At 57.5% G+C, this 18082-nt stretch overlaps 1 protein-coding gene across 4 annotated transcripts in view; it reads right to left on the reverse strand.

Annotated features, from left to right (window-relative positions):
• Positions 1-5611: 5611 nt before the first annotated feature.
• The window catches only part of RADIL (Rap associating with DIL domain), an 84620-nt gene continuing 72149 nt past the window's right edge, over positions 5612-18082 (reverse strand). For 3 of the 4 annotated variants that reach the window (XM_034963562.4, XM_034963566.3, XM_034963564.3), the window contains 6 exons: positions 11605-11755; positions 9581-9789; positions 8179-8521; positions 6679-6818; positions 6137-6276; positions 5612-5990 (listed from right to left, as the gene is read on the reverse strand). In XM_034963562.4, the coding sequence (XP_034819453.1) occupies positions 5885-5990; positions 6137-6276; positions 6679-6818; positions 8179-8521; positions 9581-9789; positions 11605-11755 (1089 nt within the window). In that variant the 3' untranslated portion in view covers positions 5612-5884. The remainder of the gene's footprint in view (positions 5991-6136; positions 6277-6678; positions 6819-8178; positions 8522-9580; positions 9790-11604; positions 11756-18082) is intronic. The other variant, XM_034963565.3, reaches the window with a different exon arrangement.

Below are 18082 nucleotides of genomic sequence, written 5' to 3' on the forward strand. Positions count from 1 at the left end.
GATTTCTCACTGGGCCTTAGCTGCCTTCCTGCGGGGCAGGGCTGGGGACCTGCAGCCTGCCATGCCTGAGCCTCCCCCCTCCCCTCCGTGGGCTCCTGTGCAGTCCGAGCCTCCCCAACGAGTGCTGCCACCTGCTCAGGGCACCCAGTCCCATCGACCACCCAAGGGCTGAGGAGTGCCTTTGGAGCAGGGCGCGGGACTGGCAGGCAGCTCTACCTGCAGCCCCTGTGCAGGATCCACTGGGTGAAAGCCAGCTGGGCTCCTGAGTCTGGTGGGGACTTGGAGAACTTTTATGTCTAGCTCAGGGATTGTAAATACACCAATCGGCACTCTGTATCTAGCTCAAGGTTTGTAAACACACCAATCAGCACCTTGTGTCTAGCTCAGGGTTTGTGAATGCAAACCAATCAACACTCTGTATCTAGCTACTCTGGTGGGGACTTGGAAAACCTTTTTGTCAACACTCTGTATCTAGTTAATCTGGTGGGGACATGGAGAACCTTTGTGTCTAGCTCAGGGATTGTAAACGCACCAATCAGCGCCCTGCCAAATCAGACCACTGGGCTCTACCAGTCAGCAGGATGTGGGTGGGGCCAGATGAGAGAATAAAAGCAGGCTGCCCGAGCCAGCAGTGACAACCCACTCGGGTCCCCTTCCACACCGGGATGCTTTGTTTGTTCGCTCTTTGCAATAAATCTTGCTGCTGCTCACTCTTTGGGTCCACACTGCCTTTATGAGCTATAGCACTCATCGCGAAGATCTGCAGCTTCACTCCTAAAGCCAGCAAGACCACGAACCCACTGGGAGGAACGAACAACTCCAGACGCACCGCCTTAAGAGCTGTAACACTCACCGCGAAGGTCTGCAGCTTCACTCCTGAGCCAGCGAGACCACGAACCCACCAGAAGGAAGAAACTCCGAACACATCCGAACATCAGAAGGAACAAACTGCGGACACGCGGCCTTTAAGAACTGTAACACTCACCGCGAGGGTCCGCGACTTCATTCTTGAAGTCAGTGAGACCAAGAACCCACCAATTCCGGACACAAAAGAATCCAGACCCAAGGCCCACATACTGCATGACTCAGGTCAGAGGCGTGGGAGCCACAGCAACCGCGTCTTGAATAGGGGCTGGGTAAAAACGAGGCTGAGACCTGCGGGGCTGCATTCCCAGGAGGACAGGCATTCTTAGTCACGGGATGAGATAGGAGGTCAGCACAAGGTACAGGTTCAAGATACGGGTCCCAAAGACACTCCTGATAAAATAGGATGCTGTAGAGAAGCTGGCCAAAACCAAGACAGCAACGACGGTGATCTCTAGTCATCCTTGCTGCTCGTTAGTTGCTAATTATAATTCATTAGCATTCTAAAAGACACTCCCACCAGCGCAGTGACAGTTTCCAAATGCCACGGTAACGTCAGGAAGTTACCCTATGTAGTCTAAAAAGGGGAAGGACCCAGTTCCAGGAAATCTTCATCCCTTTCCTAGAAAACTCATGAATAATCCGCCCCTTGTTTAGCATATAATCAAGAAATAACTCTAAGTATACTCACTAGCAGCTCATGCTGCTGCTCTGCCTTTGGAGTGGCCATTTTTTTTTTTTTTTTGAGACAGAGTCTTGCCCTGTTGCCCAGGCTGGAGTGCAATGACGCAATCTCGGCTCACTGCAACCTCCACCTCCTGGTTTCAAGCGATTCTCCGGCCTCAGCCTCCTGAGTAGCTGGGATTACAGGTGTGTGCCACCACCCCCAGCTAATTTTATTATTTATTTATTTATTTATTTTTGAGACAGAGTCTTGCCCTGTTGCCCAGGCTGGAGTGCAATGACGCAATCTCGGCTCACTGCAACCTCCACCTCCTGGTTTCAAGCGATTCTCCGGCCTCAGCCTCCTGAGTAGCTGGGATTACAGGTGTGTGCCACCACCCCCAGCTAATTTTATTATTTATTTATTTATTTTTGAGACAGAGTCTTGCTCTGTTACCCGGGCTGGATGGAATACAATGGCACAATCTCAGCTCACTGCAACCTCCGCCTCCCAGGTTCAAGTGATTCTCCTGACTCAGCCTCCTGAGTAGCTGGGATTACAGGCACTTGCCACCATTCCCAGCTAATTTTTCTATTTTTAGTAGAGACGGGGTTTCACCATGTTGGCCAGACTGGTCTCAAACTCCTGACCTCAGGTGATCACCTCAGGTGATCAGGCCTTGGCCTCCCACAGTGCTGGGATTACAGGCGTGAGCCAACGCGTCTGGCCCACCCAGTTAATTTTTGTATTTTTAGTAGAGATGGGGTTTCACCATGTTGGTCAGGCTGGTCTCGAACTCCTGAGCTCAGGTGATCCACCCACCTCAGTCTCCCAATATGCTGGGATTATAGGCATGAGCCACTGCGCCTGTTTCTTTTCTTTCTTTTTTTTTTTTTTTTTTGAGGCAGAGTCTTGCTCTATTGCCCAGGCTGGAGTGCAGTGGCGCGATCTCGGCTCACTGCAAGCTCCGCCTCCCAGGTTCACACCATTCTGCCTCAGCCTCCCAAGTAGCTGGGACTACAAGTGCCCGCCACCACGCCCGGCTAATTTTTTGCATTTTTAGTAGAGACGGGGTTTCACCGTGTTAGCCAGGATGGTCTCAATCTCCTGACCTCGTGATCTGCCCGCCTCGGCCTCCCAAAGTGCTGGGATTACAGGTGTGAGCCACCGCGCCCGGCCTGTTTCTTTACTTTCTTAATAAACTTGCTTTCACTTTATGGACTTGCCCTGAATTTTCCCTTGCTCGAGGTTCAAGAACCTTCTCTTGGGGTCTGGATCAGGACCCCTTTCTGATAACACTTACATGAAATATCCACAAGAGGTGTAGACAGAGGCAGAAAGTGGGTTTGTGGTTGCCAGGGCCTAGGGGCAGAAGGGAATGGGGAGAGCCTGCTTAGTGGCCGTGTTTTCCCCGTTGGAGGTGACCAAACTAGACAGTGGTGATGGTTGCATAACACTGTGAATGTGCTGCTTGCCATTGAATTATACACTTTAAATAGCTAACTCTATGTGAATTTCACTTTAACTTAAAAAGTGGTGACAACTGAATATGTACAAAGCGTAACTGCTATATTAATAGTAACAAGTCAATGTCAGTTTTCAGGTTTTGCAGTGGGAGAAGCTGGTGGAGGTACACGGGATTCTGCTATTTTTTGCAGCTTCCTTTGGATCTATAATTATGTCAAAATAAAATGCTTTTAAAACACAAAAACAGGCCGGGCACGGTGGCTCACGCCTGTCATCCCAGCACTCTGGGAGGCCGAAGCGGGCAGATCACCTGAGGTCAGGAGTTTTGAGACCAGCCTGGCCAACATGGTGAAACCTGGTCTCTACTAAAAATACAAAAATCAGCTGGGTGTGGTGACAGGTGCCTGTAATCCCAGTCAGGAGGCTGAGGCAGGAGAATCACTTGAACCTGGGAGGCGGAGGTTGCAGTGAGCCGTATTGCACCATTGCACTTCAGCCTGAGTGACAAGAGTGAAACTCCATCAAAAAAAACCCAAAAAACAAAACACCCATAAGAAGTGTTACCTTTCACAGTGTTGTAGATTGTCTGGGGCCTGGGTGGGAAGTCGTTCTGCTCCACGTGGTGTCCCCGGGATCACTGGTGGGACTGCATTTGCCTGGATGCTCAGCAAGACCAGAACAGCCAGTGGCGGCCCTCACCAGTCCTGTACCTCAGCTGGGTGCTTCAGCGGCCAGAGGCTGGCTGGGCCTCCCCAACTCCACGGGGCCTCCCTTCCTTGGGTTGATGCCAAGAGCTTCTTTCCATGGATGCTGAGTTCCAGGAGCATGAAAATAAAAACCAAAGGCCCTTCAGTCTGGCTTGGAAGGTCCCCGAATATCACTTATGCTGCATCCTGTTGTTCGGAGCAAGTCAGAAGGCCGGAGAATATTGCAGGGAAGAAGAGATAAGCCCCCTTCTCTCTGTGGGAGGAACTGTTGGTGGCCACCTTTGGAAATGCCTTGCCACTGTCTTTCCTCTGGCCACAGTCCACACCCCTCCCACATAAAAAATATACTCAACCCCCTTCCACCGTTAAGGCATCAAATCAGAGTCCAGGATCCTGGGATCTGCACCAGGTCCAGAAATGCAGACCGTCCAGAGCTGTGAGCCATTCTCGGCAGTGCTAACACACACGTTGTGGGACGCCTAGGAAAAGAAACAGAACAAGGCCAGGCACGGTAATCCCATGCCTGTAATCCCAGCGCTTTGGGAGGGCAAGGCGGGCAGATCACTTGATGTCAGTTTGAAATCAGCCTGGCCAACGTGGTGAAACCCTGTCTCTACTAAAAGTACTAAATTAGCCAAGCGTGGTGGCAGGTGCCTGTAATCCCAGCTACTCAGGAGACTGAGTCAGGAGAATTGCTTGAACCTGGGAGGCGGAGGTTGCACTGAGCTGAGATCGCACCACTGCACTCCAGCCTGGGTCACAGCGAGACTCCGTCTCATAAAAAAAACTAAATAAATATTTATACTTTATATAATAAAATATAAAAAACGTTTATAAAATATACGAATATATTACGTATACATGAATATGTAATATATTCATATATATGTTTATATATATTCATATATTTTACATATCTTAAATATATATACAAACACTATATATATATATATATATTTTATCCACTATTTTGGGAACCTGGCAGTGGTCGCCGTTTCGAGCCAGGCGCAATGCGTAGCCGCACACAGAACTGCGGGTCGGCGGAGGGCGCGGGGCGGACGCGCTGCACCTCGCCGTAGCGCACACCAGGGGGCAGCGTGGAGCTGCACGAGGCCCAGGGCCTGGGACGGACCCAGGACACCGATCTGGGGACCCCGCGCAGACCTCTGTCCCCGTGAGAGGTGTATCTGCAACTGACTGGCCGGGCCCCTCTTCCCCAGGGTTTCTCTGTTGCTATCAAAGATGACCCTGGGCCACCAGTTCCACCACAGCCAGGAGGGCGCGGAAGCCGCCCACACCCAGTCGGTGGAGCTGCTGAAGATGCCCAGCGACCCGCGCTGTCACCCCGAGGCGGTAAGTGCCCTGCCCTGGTCCTGCGCATGGTCAGCTGGCTGGTGGAGAGGGACGCTGGCCTCCTGCCCGGGTTAGGGCCGGTGGCCAGGGGGACGCTGGTGAGGATTAAGGGCCTGGGGCCGCCAGCCTGGTATCAGGGCCACGCTGGTGGCTTTAGTAGTGGAGAGGAACTCAGGAGGGAGCAGGAGTCCTGGGAGAGGAGGCAGGGCCCAGGGTGGGCTCGGCGCCTCAGAGACCATCAGGCCGGTCCACTTTCCAACCCCTGGGTGTCTAGACCTTTCTCTGGGGCCTGTGCTGAGCAGCAGGATCAGAAGTCCAGCATCCTCTGCCAGGTCTGGCCCTGCTTCAGCTGGGAGGGGCTGCTGGAGCTGCTTCCTGCAGTGCCCTGTGTCTGGGTGGGACGGGGGCAGGGAGAGTCAGTTCAGATGATCCCCTGATGACAGCTGTCACCGCATTCTCCCGTGCCAGTGGCAGGCAGAGGCCATGGGGAGCCCCTGCGGCCCCTCCGAGCAGCCCACGCCTGCTGCCCGAGTTGAGACCCCAGCAGGGCACCCTCTAAGAACGGGAAAAATAGTTTATTGAACCGTACTTCTCCATTGAAGTCCTTAAACATAAAAGCTCTGTAACAAACATCACAACTTCACGTCATCTGCCATATAAATAGAACCTACACTAAGATGTGTGTTATCAACAGGCGTGTCCCCAGGGTGAGGCTCCCCACCCGGGACCCAACTTGGTCAGTTACAAAACAGGGACGAAGGCGGGAGGAAGCCCAGTGTCATCAGGTGGGACCGGGTGCCGGGCCTGGGGGGGTGTCCTCGCAGCCCCCCTAGAGAGGGGGCGTGCGGAAATGGATCTTCTTGGCTGTTTCCACGTCAGACTTGGCGACCAGGAACCGCATCTTCTTCCCGCCATGACGGATCAGGTCCACGGCTCTGAAATCCATGCCAGAGGTGGGGGTGGGCAGGAGAGCACCAGGGGAGCCCCACAGCGTGCAGCCGGGCCCCTCCTTTACCCCAGGTCCCCTCCCCTGAGCAGGGCATCTGGGAGAAGGGGCCGGGCGTGCATGCAGTGGGGGTACCTCAGGTAGCCAAGGCCCAGGAGGCTGCTGCCATTCACCTCCAGGATACGGTCCCCCAGCGACAGGCGCCCGTCAGCCGCTGCGGGACTGCCCGGGAGCAGGGTCTGGATGTAGAGCCCGGGGGCGCCCAGGTGCGTGTGCTGGGGACAAGCAGAGGCCTCAGAGCTCCACAGGCCCGACTCGCTGTCCCCAGCGAGGACCACCGCAGCCCCTCCCTTGGCACCTACAGGCCCCCGCCTGGCATCCAGCCAGGCCCACTCATGGTTTCACGCGTCCCTCCAGAAAAGCAGTGGACACCACCGTCCCCACAGGCCCAGGACAGACCCCAAAGGCTTGAGGACAGAGGCAAGAGACAGCAGGCCCAGGGGGCGTGGCCGTTGGACAGGCTGGGTTCTCCGTCCCAGCTGCAGAGGCCAACCCCACTCTCCTCCCCAAAGGCCTTCCTGTAGCCACATGGCCACGCAAGCTGCGGCCAGGCTTGCATGAACAGGCGGGGCCAGGCAGCCAGTATGGGGGTGCGGCGGGGGTCCTGGGCCACTCACCATCCCGTCGATCAGGCCCATCCCCAGCCCGGAGGGGCCTCGTTCCAGCTCCACCGTGAAGACGTAGCAGAAGTCCTCGGTGCTGGAGCTGCGGCTGGACGGGGCTGGAGGGGACTCGTCCGCAAGGGCTGCAGAGTCTCCTGGGTGGGGGCCAGGAAAGGTGGGTGGGAGTGAGGCGCCAGGAATCACGACGAGGAATGGGATGTCCTGGCCTGGCTGCCTCTGTAGGGGGTCAGGGATGGGATAGCCTCCTGTGGCTCCCAGGAGACACTGTTCAGGCAGAATGTGACCGGCAACCCAGACATTAGGGTCGGGGTCCGCCCATGGGCGACACCCCCATGTTCCCTGAGGGAGCACCTCAGTCCCCGCCCCTGGCAGTCCCAGGACACTCGCCCCTCTGGGGGCGGCTGTTTTCCAGCTCCAGGGACCACGCGGTTCTATGCCGCCTCCTCAGCAATCTCTGCTCCTCCTCCTCCTCCCTCCACACCCAGATGTGGCCATGTGCACCCTGAGGGGTTCCCACCGCTGACCAGACCGGGGCCCCAGGCCCTAGCCCAGCCCAGCCCAAGCACCTGCCCTGAGGGCCACCAGCTGGTGCCCTCTCCATAATGGTGATCCTGCTGTGGGGGCACTTAGGTCAGAGATGAGCTGTGTACCTGAGCAGGTGGCCTGCCTGGGACCCAGCTTGGCCAGGTGGCCCCAAGCCACAGGGGACACTCTGACTCTGCACCCGCACCCAGGACACTTCGCTCCTGCAAGGCACACCCAAGCCCCTCACAGGAGGCCAGGGCCGGCTGGGGCTGCCTCAACCTCAATGCCCTCCCCAGCCTAGGCCAGCTGCGCACACACACTCATGCACACATGTACTCACAGCCATGCACACATGTGCAAGCATGCCCATGCACACGTGCACTTACACCCATGCATGCATGCACACACCCATGCAGATGCACACACAATGCACACCATGCAGACACACCCATGCACAGATGCACACACAATGCACACCATGCAGACACACCCATGCAGATGCACACACCCATGCACACACGCACCAGCACACCCATGCACCTGTAAGCACACATATCCACACGCACAAGCACACAGGCACACACAGGCCCTGCCCTGGAGGACTCCAGCTCCACCTTCTCCCTGAAGACCCCTGGGTTCCCCCTCAGCACATCCTCTCCACTGGCTCAGCCATCCCTTCCTCTGCCCAGTGCAGGAGTGACTCTGAGCCACTTTCTAGACTCTCTCCCTCCCAGATCACAGTGAGTATCTGCCCAAGACGTGTCAGCGACTGAGCGACCGTGTGGTCCAGCTGCTGGGGGCTGAGCAGCCCCGAGCCCTCTCCATCTGGCCCCGTCTCAGGTTGCAGGTGTCTGTGGGGCAGGTAATGAAACCCAGGACCCAAGGGTGGAACGATCCCAGGGGACCAGCCATCAAGGTGCTGTGCGGGGTCTGGGGTGGGTTCCCGCCTGAGCACCAGGCAGGGCTCACCTTCCGGAGCTGCACCCCGGAGGCCGCTGGGTCCGTTCCTCTGCCTCTCTGGGAGCGCTTTTCCACAGGGGCCGCCGGACTCTGCCCAGTCGGGGTCCCCAGGCTCAGGGCCAAGTGGAGTGCTGGGAGGCGTGAGCAAGCATGACGAGTCCGTGTGCGGGGGGCCAGCCTGGGAGCCCCCACGGCCGGGTTGCCTTCCAGGGGGTGCCTGTGCCCAGGGAGCCCCCCTCAAGGGAAGAGTACGCTCCGGGGCCACTTCCCGGGCTGCTGGGCCAGGGTCCCTGGGAGCCAGGGGGCAGCTCGGGGCCTCCAGGTGCCCGTCAAGGACCACGTGGTGCATACCCTGGGGAGAGGAAGGGTGACAGCTCAGGCAGAGGAGTGGCCAGGTGGACACAGCACTCGGGCAACTGGGCAGCCTGCAGCAGAAGGGCCGTCAGGCCGCGGGGCAGAGGTCAGCAAAGGACTCCCGCAGCCTGTGCAGCTTGAGACGCGCAAGAGGCAAAGGGGCTCCCCGCCATCCAGAGCACAGCCTGCACTGGGCCAGGACTCCCAGGGTTCCCAGAGCTCCCGCCTGCTGCCCCCAGCCCAGCTTCCAACCCTTCTCCTGTCCTCCCGGGCACCTCGGGGCACGCTGGCTGGGGGGCCCCCTCCCCAGGTACCTCGGGGCATGCTGGCTGGGCCCCCTCCCCGGGTACCTCGGGGCATGCTGGCTGGGGGGGCCCCTCCCTGGGTACCTCAGGGCACGCTGGCTGGGGGACCCCCTCCCCGGGCACCTTGGGGCACGCTGGCTGGGCCCCCTCCCCGGGCACCTCGGGGCACGCTGGCTGGGGGGCCTCCTCCCCGGGTACCTCGGGGCATGCTGGCTGGACCCCCTCCCCGGGCACCTTGGGGCATGCTGGCTGGGTCCCCTCCCCGGGCACCTCAGGGCACGCTGGCTGGGTCCCCTCCCCGGGCACCTCGGGACACGCTGGCTGGGGGGCCCCCTCCCCTGGTACCTCGGGGCACGCTGGCTGGGCCCCTCCCCGGGCACCTCGGGGCACGCTGGCTGGGTCCCCTCCCAGGGCACCTCGGGGCATGCTGGCTGGGCCCCCTCCCTGGGCACCTCGGGGCATGCTGGCTGGGGGGCCCCCTCCCCAGGTACCTCGGGGCATGCTGGCTGGGGGGCCCCCTCCCCAGGTAACTCGGGGCACGCTGGCTGGGTCCCCTACCCGGGCACCTCGGGGCACGCTGGCTGGGCCCCCTCCCCGGGCACCTCGGGGCACGCTGGCTGGGGGGCCCCCTCCCCGGGTACCTCGGGGCATGCTGGCTGGACCCCCTCCCCGGGCACCTCGGGGCACGCTGGCTGCATCCCCTCCCCGGGCACCTCGGGGCACGCTGGCTGGGGGGCCCCCTCCCCAGGTACCTCGGGGCACACTGGCTGGGAGGCCCCACTGCCAGGCCTGCCAGGGCTGCCGGGGCTGGCTCTGCTCCGCAGACCCCACAGAAAGTGGCGGATGTAGAGCAAGTGCTGGTAGATGCTGTCGTCCAGGCAGTCGGCTTCCAAGTCCACCTGGAAGCCGTCGCTGGGCAGGACGATGGGTGGGGGGTTTTCGTAGGACTCCAGGACATCCTCTGCGGGGGAGAGAAGATGCCCGTAATGGCCACAGGAGAAGCTGCCTCCCTCGCCAGGCCACCCCGCCCAACGGTGTGGGAACCCAGGGGCCAGCAGATTGAGCCCTGAGTCCCCTGCCCTGTGGACACAGGAGGCTGGGATCCTGGCCACAGTAACTGGCCCCACCCTAGGACTCATCCCTTCTGAATCCCCGCTGACCACCCGGTATGACGTCTGAGCAGTTCAGGACTGAGAACAAGGCCTTGTTGCCAGGAACCCTCCAGCTCCACTGAGCCGCTCTGCACTGGGCCTGTCTCTGCCCCACTGGTCTCTGATGCTGTCTCCGGGTAACTGGAGCTCCCCCAGCCCGGCAGAGCTGGACGCAAGCTCCTCCCAGGTGCTCCCAGGGCTGGAGCCGACTGCCTCCCTGCAGGAATCACGGGACCCAAACGGCCTGTGTGCGGGCTGCTCTCTGTCCCCAGGAACAGGAGCGCCTTTCAGGCGGCGGTAGAGTGCGTGCATACTGAGCTCCTAGCTCCCAGCACAGAATTCAGGCCACAGAAATGAATCAATGCGGACGGAGGACTTAGAAGGTGTCAGGTGGAGCCAGGGGTCCTGTTCAGAGATGTTCTCCACGGTGACCCGGGGCTGCGGCGGGGCATCCAAGGCCCCATCGCCTCTGCGCCTCCCGCCATCCCGTACTCTGTTTTGTTGAGGTGTTAACACATAATGCAAATGAAGGGAGATGTGTGTATAATCTACACATTATAATGCACCCCTGGCCGGGGGCGGCGGCTCACGCCTGTAATCCCAGCACTTTGGGAGGCAGGAGCAGGCAGATCGCCTGAGGTCAGGAATTCGAGAGCAGCCTGGCCAACACGGTGAAACCCCGTCTCTACCAAAAATACAAAAATTAGCCAGGCATGGTGGCACGCACCTGTAATCCCAGCTACTTGGGAGACTGAGGCAGGAGAATCGCTTGAACCCAGGAGGTGGAGGTTCCAGTGAGCCAAGATCGAGCCACTGCACTCCAGCCTGGTGACAGAGCGAGACTCTGTCTCAGTCAATCAATCAATAAAAGGCACCCTCGGCCAGGCACAGTGGCTCATGTCTGTAATCCCAGCACTTTGGGAGGCTGAGGTGGGCGAATCACCTAGGTCAGGAGTTCGAGACCAGCCTGGCTAAGATGGTGAAACCCGTCTCTACTAAAGATTCAAAAATTAGCTGGGTGTGGTGGCGGACACCTGTAATCCCAGCTACTAGGGAGGCTGAGGTAGGAGAATCGCTCGAACCTGGGAGGTGGAGGTTGCAGTGAGCTGAGATTGCACCACTGCACTCCAGCCTGGATGACAGAGCAAGACTCTGTCTCAAAAAATAAAATAAAATAAAACGCACCCCTATGTATGCACGTACACATGTATACGCACACAGACCCCTCCATATGGACATATGTGTGTGCGTGTGCACATACATGGCTCAGGGATGCGTCCCCACGGCTGTGTACCACCATTGCTCCCTTCCTGGGTAGCCATACAACAGGGGAGGCCCCATCCTCCGGCTCCGTGAGGGAACGAGGGGGCCTTGGACCTGAGCCTGGAGTTTGGAACTTCGGCTTGGACTCTCGGCTCCTTGACTCCCCTGCTGAGGAGGTCCCCGGATCCCCAGGTTGGGGATGGGGCGGGGGGGTCCTCTGGGTGGAGGCTCCTCCAGGGAGGTCCCCAGGAGAGAGGTCCCCCACACTCCACTTCAGTTGGGATGAGAGCATGCTGCCTCCAGCCTCGGGGCGAGTCTCCCACTGAGTCACCAGCCCTCTCCTGCCCTGGGGCAGGGCTTACCTGACCTGAAGGCCTCGGGGCTGTCCTGGGCCCCTGGCTCCCAGGCGCTCATGGGGCCCATGGCCGAGGCCAGCTGGTAGTGAGTCAGCAGCTGGTGCAGCTGTGCTGGGCTCAGGGCGGGGAACGCAGCCCGCAGGGCTGTCCAGCTCATCTGGGTGACAAGAAGGAGCTCATGGTCACAGGTCTCTGGGTGCAGACCCCAGCCCAAAGAGGGATGGCCTCCACAGGTGGCCTGGGGGTAGCCAGCTGAGGGGCCCTGTGGTCCTCACTCCCACCAGGGGCCATCTGTGAGGGGGACGGTGTCACAGCAGCAGTTCAACCCCTGGCACTTCCAAGGGCAGCTGCTCCAGGGAGAGGCCGGCCAGTGCCATCGGGAACCCCCTGCCCAGGGAACCCACCCCCATCTCAAGCAAGGGCCGGCCTCACAGGCGGCCGCCAACCAGAGAAACCACTATTGGGAAATGAACAGTGAAATCAGATTCCTGCCTCCAACGGTGTGAAAGAAGTCAATCAAGTTGGCTAAAAACCTGCCTGGAAGGCAGGGACATTCATCATTTAGGTGACAGGAGGCAGGGAAAACATTTGTTTGTTTGCTTGTTTTTTGAGACAGAGTCTCATGCTGTCATGCAGGTTGGGGTGCAGTGGCTCAATCACAGCTCACCGCAGCCTCGACCTCCCAGGATCAAGCGATCCTCCCACCTCAGCCTCCTGAGTAGCTGGGACGACAGGCTTGCACCATTATGTCCAGCTCATTAGTTTTTTGTTTTTGTTTTTTTTTTTTGTAGAGATGGAGTTCTCACTATGTTGGTCTCAAACTCCTGGTCTCAAACTCCACGGCTGGTCTCAAATTCCTGGCCTCAAGCGATCCTCCTGTCTCAGCCTCCCAAAGTGTTGGGATTGCAGGTATGAGCCACTGGGTCCGGCCCAGGAAAACGTTTTAGGCAAGACAAAAAGCCTACACCGTAAGGAAGGGTGGATTCCTCCAATAAAATTAAACAGCCTCTGCGGCCTGCCGGGACCTCCATCATCATCCTTCTGGGGTTCCTTTCCCCGGCTCCCAGCCGGTTCTTATTTTCTGCAATTCATTTCTTCAGCTCTCTGGTTTGTCCTGTTTCTATGGAATAGATCTAGTAGCTTCCCAAAAGGGGCGCATTGCAGGAAACCCACTGCCCTGCGTGCTGGAACTGTCTTCACCTCCACCCTGGACTGGTCATCTGGCTGGCACAGAACTCCAGGTGGGAGGGCGTCACCCTTCGGATTCTGCAGGTGCTGTTTTGTCCTGTGACTCCCGTGCTGCTCGTCCAAAAGCAACCTGAGTGCAGATCTTCAGGATCTGCCTTGTACTGATTCTTGTCTGGAAGCCTGTGGGTTCTCTGCACCCATTGTCCTGAAGTCCTGGGATGCTGAGTTTTGCTGTAAACCCACTCTTGGCAACAGCTCCTCCACCTCGATGCGTGGCTCTGGAGACTGCCTGCACCTGCCTTCCCCGCGCCCTCCGCCCCTCTGCTGGCTCTTTCTGGACTCCCACTGTTTGGATGTGGCCTCGCTGGTGGGTCCCCTCTGTTCTCACCTTTGCTTCCTCGCTCTGTTTCTCTCCCATGTGTTTTTCTGCCCATATCCAGGGGCCTGGGCTGTGGCTACCAGATGTCCACGCTGAAGGACAATCGGTGTCTCGGGCATTGTGCAGGAGGGGTGAGGGCACAGAACGACATCCTCCAACACCACCGGCCCCCACCACCCTCACCCCTTACACACACTTCAAGAAAGCCTCTGGTTTGCCCGGGGGTGGTTCTGTTTAATTGTGAGTTCCTAGAACCTTCTCTACTCTCACTTCTGTGCTTGGTCCGGGGTTGGTGTCAGAGGGGGCCGGAGGTCGGGGCCAAGAGATCAGCTTCAAGGGAACAGAACTCTCCACCTTCCTCCCTCTCCTTCTCCCCCTCCCTCTGTCTGTCTCCTCTCCCTCCTCCCTCTCCCTCTGTCTCCCCTCCCTCCTCCCTCTCCCTGTCTCCCCTCCCTCCTCCCTCTCCCTGTCTCCCCTCCCTCCTCCCTCTCCTTCTCTCTCTCCGTCTCCCCTCCCTCCTCCTTCTCCTTCTCTCTCTCCCTCTGTCTCCCCTCCCCCCCCTCCTTCTCTGTCTCACCTCCCTCCTCCCTCTCCTTCTCTCTCTCCCCTCCCTCCTCCCTCTCCTTCTCCCCCTCCCTCTCCTCTCCCTCCTCCCTCTCCTTCTCCCCCTCCCTGTCTCTCTCCCCTTCCTCCTCCGTCTCCTCTCCCTCCCTCTCTCTCCTCCTTCCTCCCCCTCTCCTTCTCTCCCTCCATCTCTCTCCCCTCCCTGCCTCTCTCCCCCCGTCTCTCTCCCCTCCCTCTTCCCTCTTCTTCTCCCTGTCCCTCCCTCTCTCCCCTTTCTCCTCCCTCTCCTCTCCCTCCCTCTCTCCCCCCTCCCTCTCCTCTCCCTCCATCTTTCTCCGCTCCTTCCTCCCTCTCCTTCTCTCTCTCCCTCTCTCTCCCTCCCTCCGTCTCTCTCCCTCTCTCTCCCTCCCTCCATCTCTCTCCCTCTCTCTCCCTCCCTCCGTCTCTCTCCCTCTCTCTCCCTCCCTCCGTCTCTCTCCCCTCCCTCTTCCCTCTCCTCTCTCTCCCTCCCTCCGTCTCCGCTCCTTCCTCCCTCTCCTCCTCTCTCTCCCTCCCTCCGTCTCCGCTCCTTCCTCCCTCTCCTTCTCTCCCTCCCTCAGTCTCTCTCAGCTCCTTCCTCCCTCTCTTTCTCTCTCTCCCTCCCTCCTCCCTCTCCTTCTCTCTCTCCCTCCCTCCTCCCTCTCCTTCTCTCTCTCCCTCCCTCCTCCCTCTTCCTCTCTTCCTTCTCCTCCTCTCTTTCCCCTCTTCCTCTCTCCCCCGTCCTTCTCTCTCTCCCCTCTCTCCCTGTATCTTTTTCTCCCTTCTTACTCCCCTCCCTACCCTGGCATCCCTCTGCCCCCTCTCTCTCCCCGCTCCTCACCCTCCTCTCTGGAGGGCTTTTCTCCCAGGCTCTGCACAGCTTTTTATTTCTGCTTCCACAGTTTTATTTTCCAAGACCGCTCTTGTTCTCTCATGGATACAATCTTATTATTATTTTATGTATACTATATCGTCTCTTATTTTTATGAGGCTATAAGTGACTCTTTCACTAAGCTTCTCCTTGAATTGTCTGTTTCAGGGGTCATCAAACTAGGGCCAGCGAGGCCTATTTTTATAGGGCCCCCAAGCTAGAAATGGTTTTCACGTTTTTAAAGGGTTTGAGAAAAACAAAACAAAGAAGGAGATGGGACAGAGACAAAAGCGGCCGCAAAGCCCGAAGTCCTCACAGCTTGGCCCTTTACAAAAAGCAGCCCGCGGCCCTGGTCTCTCCTTCCAACGCCACTGCCCCTCCGCGTCTCCTTCCGACGTCACTGCCCCCCGTTCCAACACCACTGCCCCTCCGCGTCTCCTTTAGACGCTCTGCTCAGGATGCGGGGCGCAGGACAGGCGCTTCCTGGCCTCAGCGTGGGGTGGCCCGAACGCTTCTGGAAGACCCCTGGCGCTGTCCCCCGCCTCCCCGGGCTGTCACTGCCGACTCGGGCCTGCCCATCTCCCGCAGGGGCGCTCGGGCCTGGCTGCCAAGCTGGGCGAGAGGCCGGGGCCCCTTTCCAGCACGAGGTTCCTGCCCTCGGCTCGGCCTAGTTTCCCTAGCCAGGAGAACTCCTGTTTTCAACGTTCTAGAAATATCCCTGCCCGGCTGAGCAGGGGGAGGCGGAGATCCTGAGTGTCGCTGCTGCCTCCTTTCCGTGCACACAGAAAACCACACATCTGACACGCACAAGCCAACGAATTGCCCCCGAGGAACACGCTTGTGTGCCCAGCCCCCAAAACAAGAATGAGAACGTGGGCGGCGGCTGCTCGGGAGCCCCCAGGCCCGCCCAGGCACCACGGCAGGTCCCGCCCCACTTCCAGCCCTGCAGACACGCTCCTTGAACTCGACTCCTTCAGCTCAACCTGCCCTTTCAGGAGTATTTTATATCTTATTTTATTTATTTATTTATTTAATTGATTTATTTAGAGACGGGGTTTCGCTCTGTCGCCCAGGCCGGAGTGCAGTGGCGTGATCTCGGCTCACTGCAACCTCCATCTCCCGAGTTCAAGTGATTCATACGTCTCAGCCTCCCGAGTAGCTGGCTAATTTTTGTATTTTTACACCACGCCTGGCTAATTTTTGTATTTTTTTAATAGAGACAGCGTCTTGCTCTGTCGCCCAGGCTGGAGTGCAGTGGCGTGATCTCGGCTCACTGCCAGCTCCATCTCCCGGGTTCCAGTGATTCATGTGTCTCAGCCTCCTGAATAGCTGCCTAATTTTTGTATATTTACACCATGCCTGGCTAGTTTTTCTATTTTTAGTAGAGATGGGGTTTCACTGTGGTAGCCAGGCTGGTCTCGAACTCCTGACCTCAGGTGATCCACCCACCTCGGCCTCCCAAAGTGCTGGGATTACAGGCGTCAGCCACCATGCCCGGCCTTATTTATTTTCTTTTATTATTTAATTTTATGACAGGGTCTTACTCTGTCACCCAGGCTGGAGTGCAGTGGCACGATCACAGCTCACTGCAGACCTCCTGTGCTTAAGCAATTCTCCTGCCTCAGCCTCCCCAGGTAGTTGGGAATACACATCACCATGCCTGGCTAATTTTAAAAAAAATTATGTTTGGAAAGATGATGTGGGGTGGTCTTACTGTGTTACCCAGGCTGGTCTGGAACTCCTGGGCTCAAGTGATCCTCCTGCCTCGGCCTCCCAAAGTGCCCAGCCGACGGTTCAGGTGTGTCCGTGTCTCCCCGGAACGAGTTTGCTCAGTCACGTTGCTCTGCCGTATTTCACTGTACTGAAGAGACTGCTTCATTCATCCCTCATGTTGTTGATAAATAGAATATGGGTTTTTCCCAGTCTGGGGCGGTTACGAGTGGCGCCACTGGAAGCATCCCTAAGCGGGCCGTGGCGAGGGACCCACGGAAGCATCTCCGTCGGGGAAATTGCTCAATCGGAGCACATGCCCTCGGTCAGCTTCGGCTGACGCTGCCAGACAGCTTTCCAAAGTGGCGAGCCTCATTTACAACCTCACCAGGAACACCTGAGGGTTCAAACCACTGCACCTGCTCACCAGGGCCTAGCTTTCTTCCTTTCAACCATTCTCATGTGTTCGGTGTTTAAAACGCTGAGATTAGGCCGGGCGTGGTGGTTCACACCTGTAATCCCAGCACTTTGGGGATCTGAGGTGGGCGGATCACCTAAGGTCAGGAGTTTGTCCACCAGCCTGGTCAACATGGTGAGACTCCGTTTCTACTAAAAATACAAAAATTAGCTGGGTGTGGCGGCACATGCTTGTAACCCCAGCTACTCAAGAGGCCGAGGCAGGAGAATTGCTTGAACCCAGGAGGTGGAGGTTGCAGTGAGCTGAGATCACACCACTGCACTCCATCCAGCCTGGACGACAGAGCGAGACTCCGTCTCAAAAAACAAAAAAAAAACTGCTGAGGTTTGTTTTTGCTTTTGTTTTTTAAGGCTAGTCAAGTGAAGCAATGCGAGTGGAGAAGAAACAACAAAATCTGTAACTGGTTGTGATGAATTAGTTCTAAACACCAGTACACTTGGACCAGCCTGAAATGTGGAGAGTTTGGGCTGCGTTTCTCTGATGACGAATGAAGTTGTCCATCTTTCATGCGTAATTCTCTTCTTACAGCCCCTTTTCGGGTTTTGCTGTCAAGGTATTACTGATGTTTTAAAGTGAGATAGGGTTTCCTCTTTTTCTACTTTCTGGTAAGAATTTGGTACTGATGGTATTATTTCTTTTTTTTCTTTCTTTTTTTTTTTGAGATGGAGTCTCACTCTGTCGCCCAGGCTGGAGTGCAGTGGCGCCATCTCGGCTCACTGCAACCTCCGCCTCCCAGGTTCACGCCATTCTCCTGCCTCAGCCTCCTGAGTAGCTGGGACTACAGGCGCCCGCCACCGTGCCCGGCTAATTTTTTGTATTTTTAGTAGAGATGGGGTTTCACCTTGTTAGCTAGGATGGTCTTGATCTCCTGACCTCGTGATCCACCCAACTCGGCCTCCCAAAGTGCTGGGATTACAGGCGTGAGCCACCACGCCCGGCCTATTTCTTCTTTAATGTTTAAAATAATTCACCAATGAAACCATCTGGACCTTGAATCTTCTTCAGGGGAAAATGTTAATCAATTTAAATTCTTTTTTTTTAATTTGAGACAAGGTCTCATTTCTGACGTCCAGGCTGGAGTGCAGTGGCACAACCATAACTCACTGAAACCTCAGTCTCCTGGGCTCCAGGAATCCTCCTGCCTCAGCCTTCTAAGTAGCTGGGACCACGGGCATGCATCACCATGCCTGGCTACTTTTTCTGTGTGTGTTTTTTTGTAGAGATAGGGGTTCCACCATGTTGCCCAGGCTGGTCTTGAACTCATGGTCTCAAGGGA

Source organism: Pan paniscus, chromosome 6 (assembly GCF_029289425.2).
Source record: "Pan paniscus chromosome 6, NHGRI_mPanPan1-v2.0_pri, whole genome shotgun sequence".
NCBI classification, from domain to species: domain Eukaryota; kingdom Metazoa; phylum Chordata; class Mammalia; order Primates; family Hominidae; genus Pan; species Pan paniscus.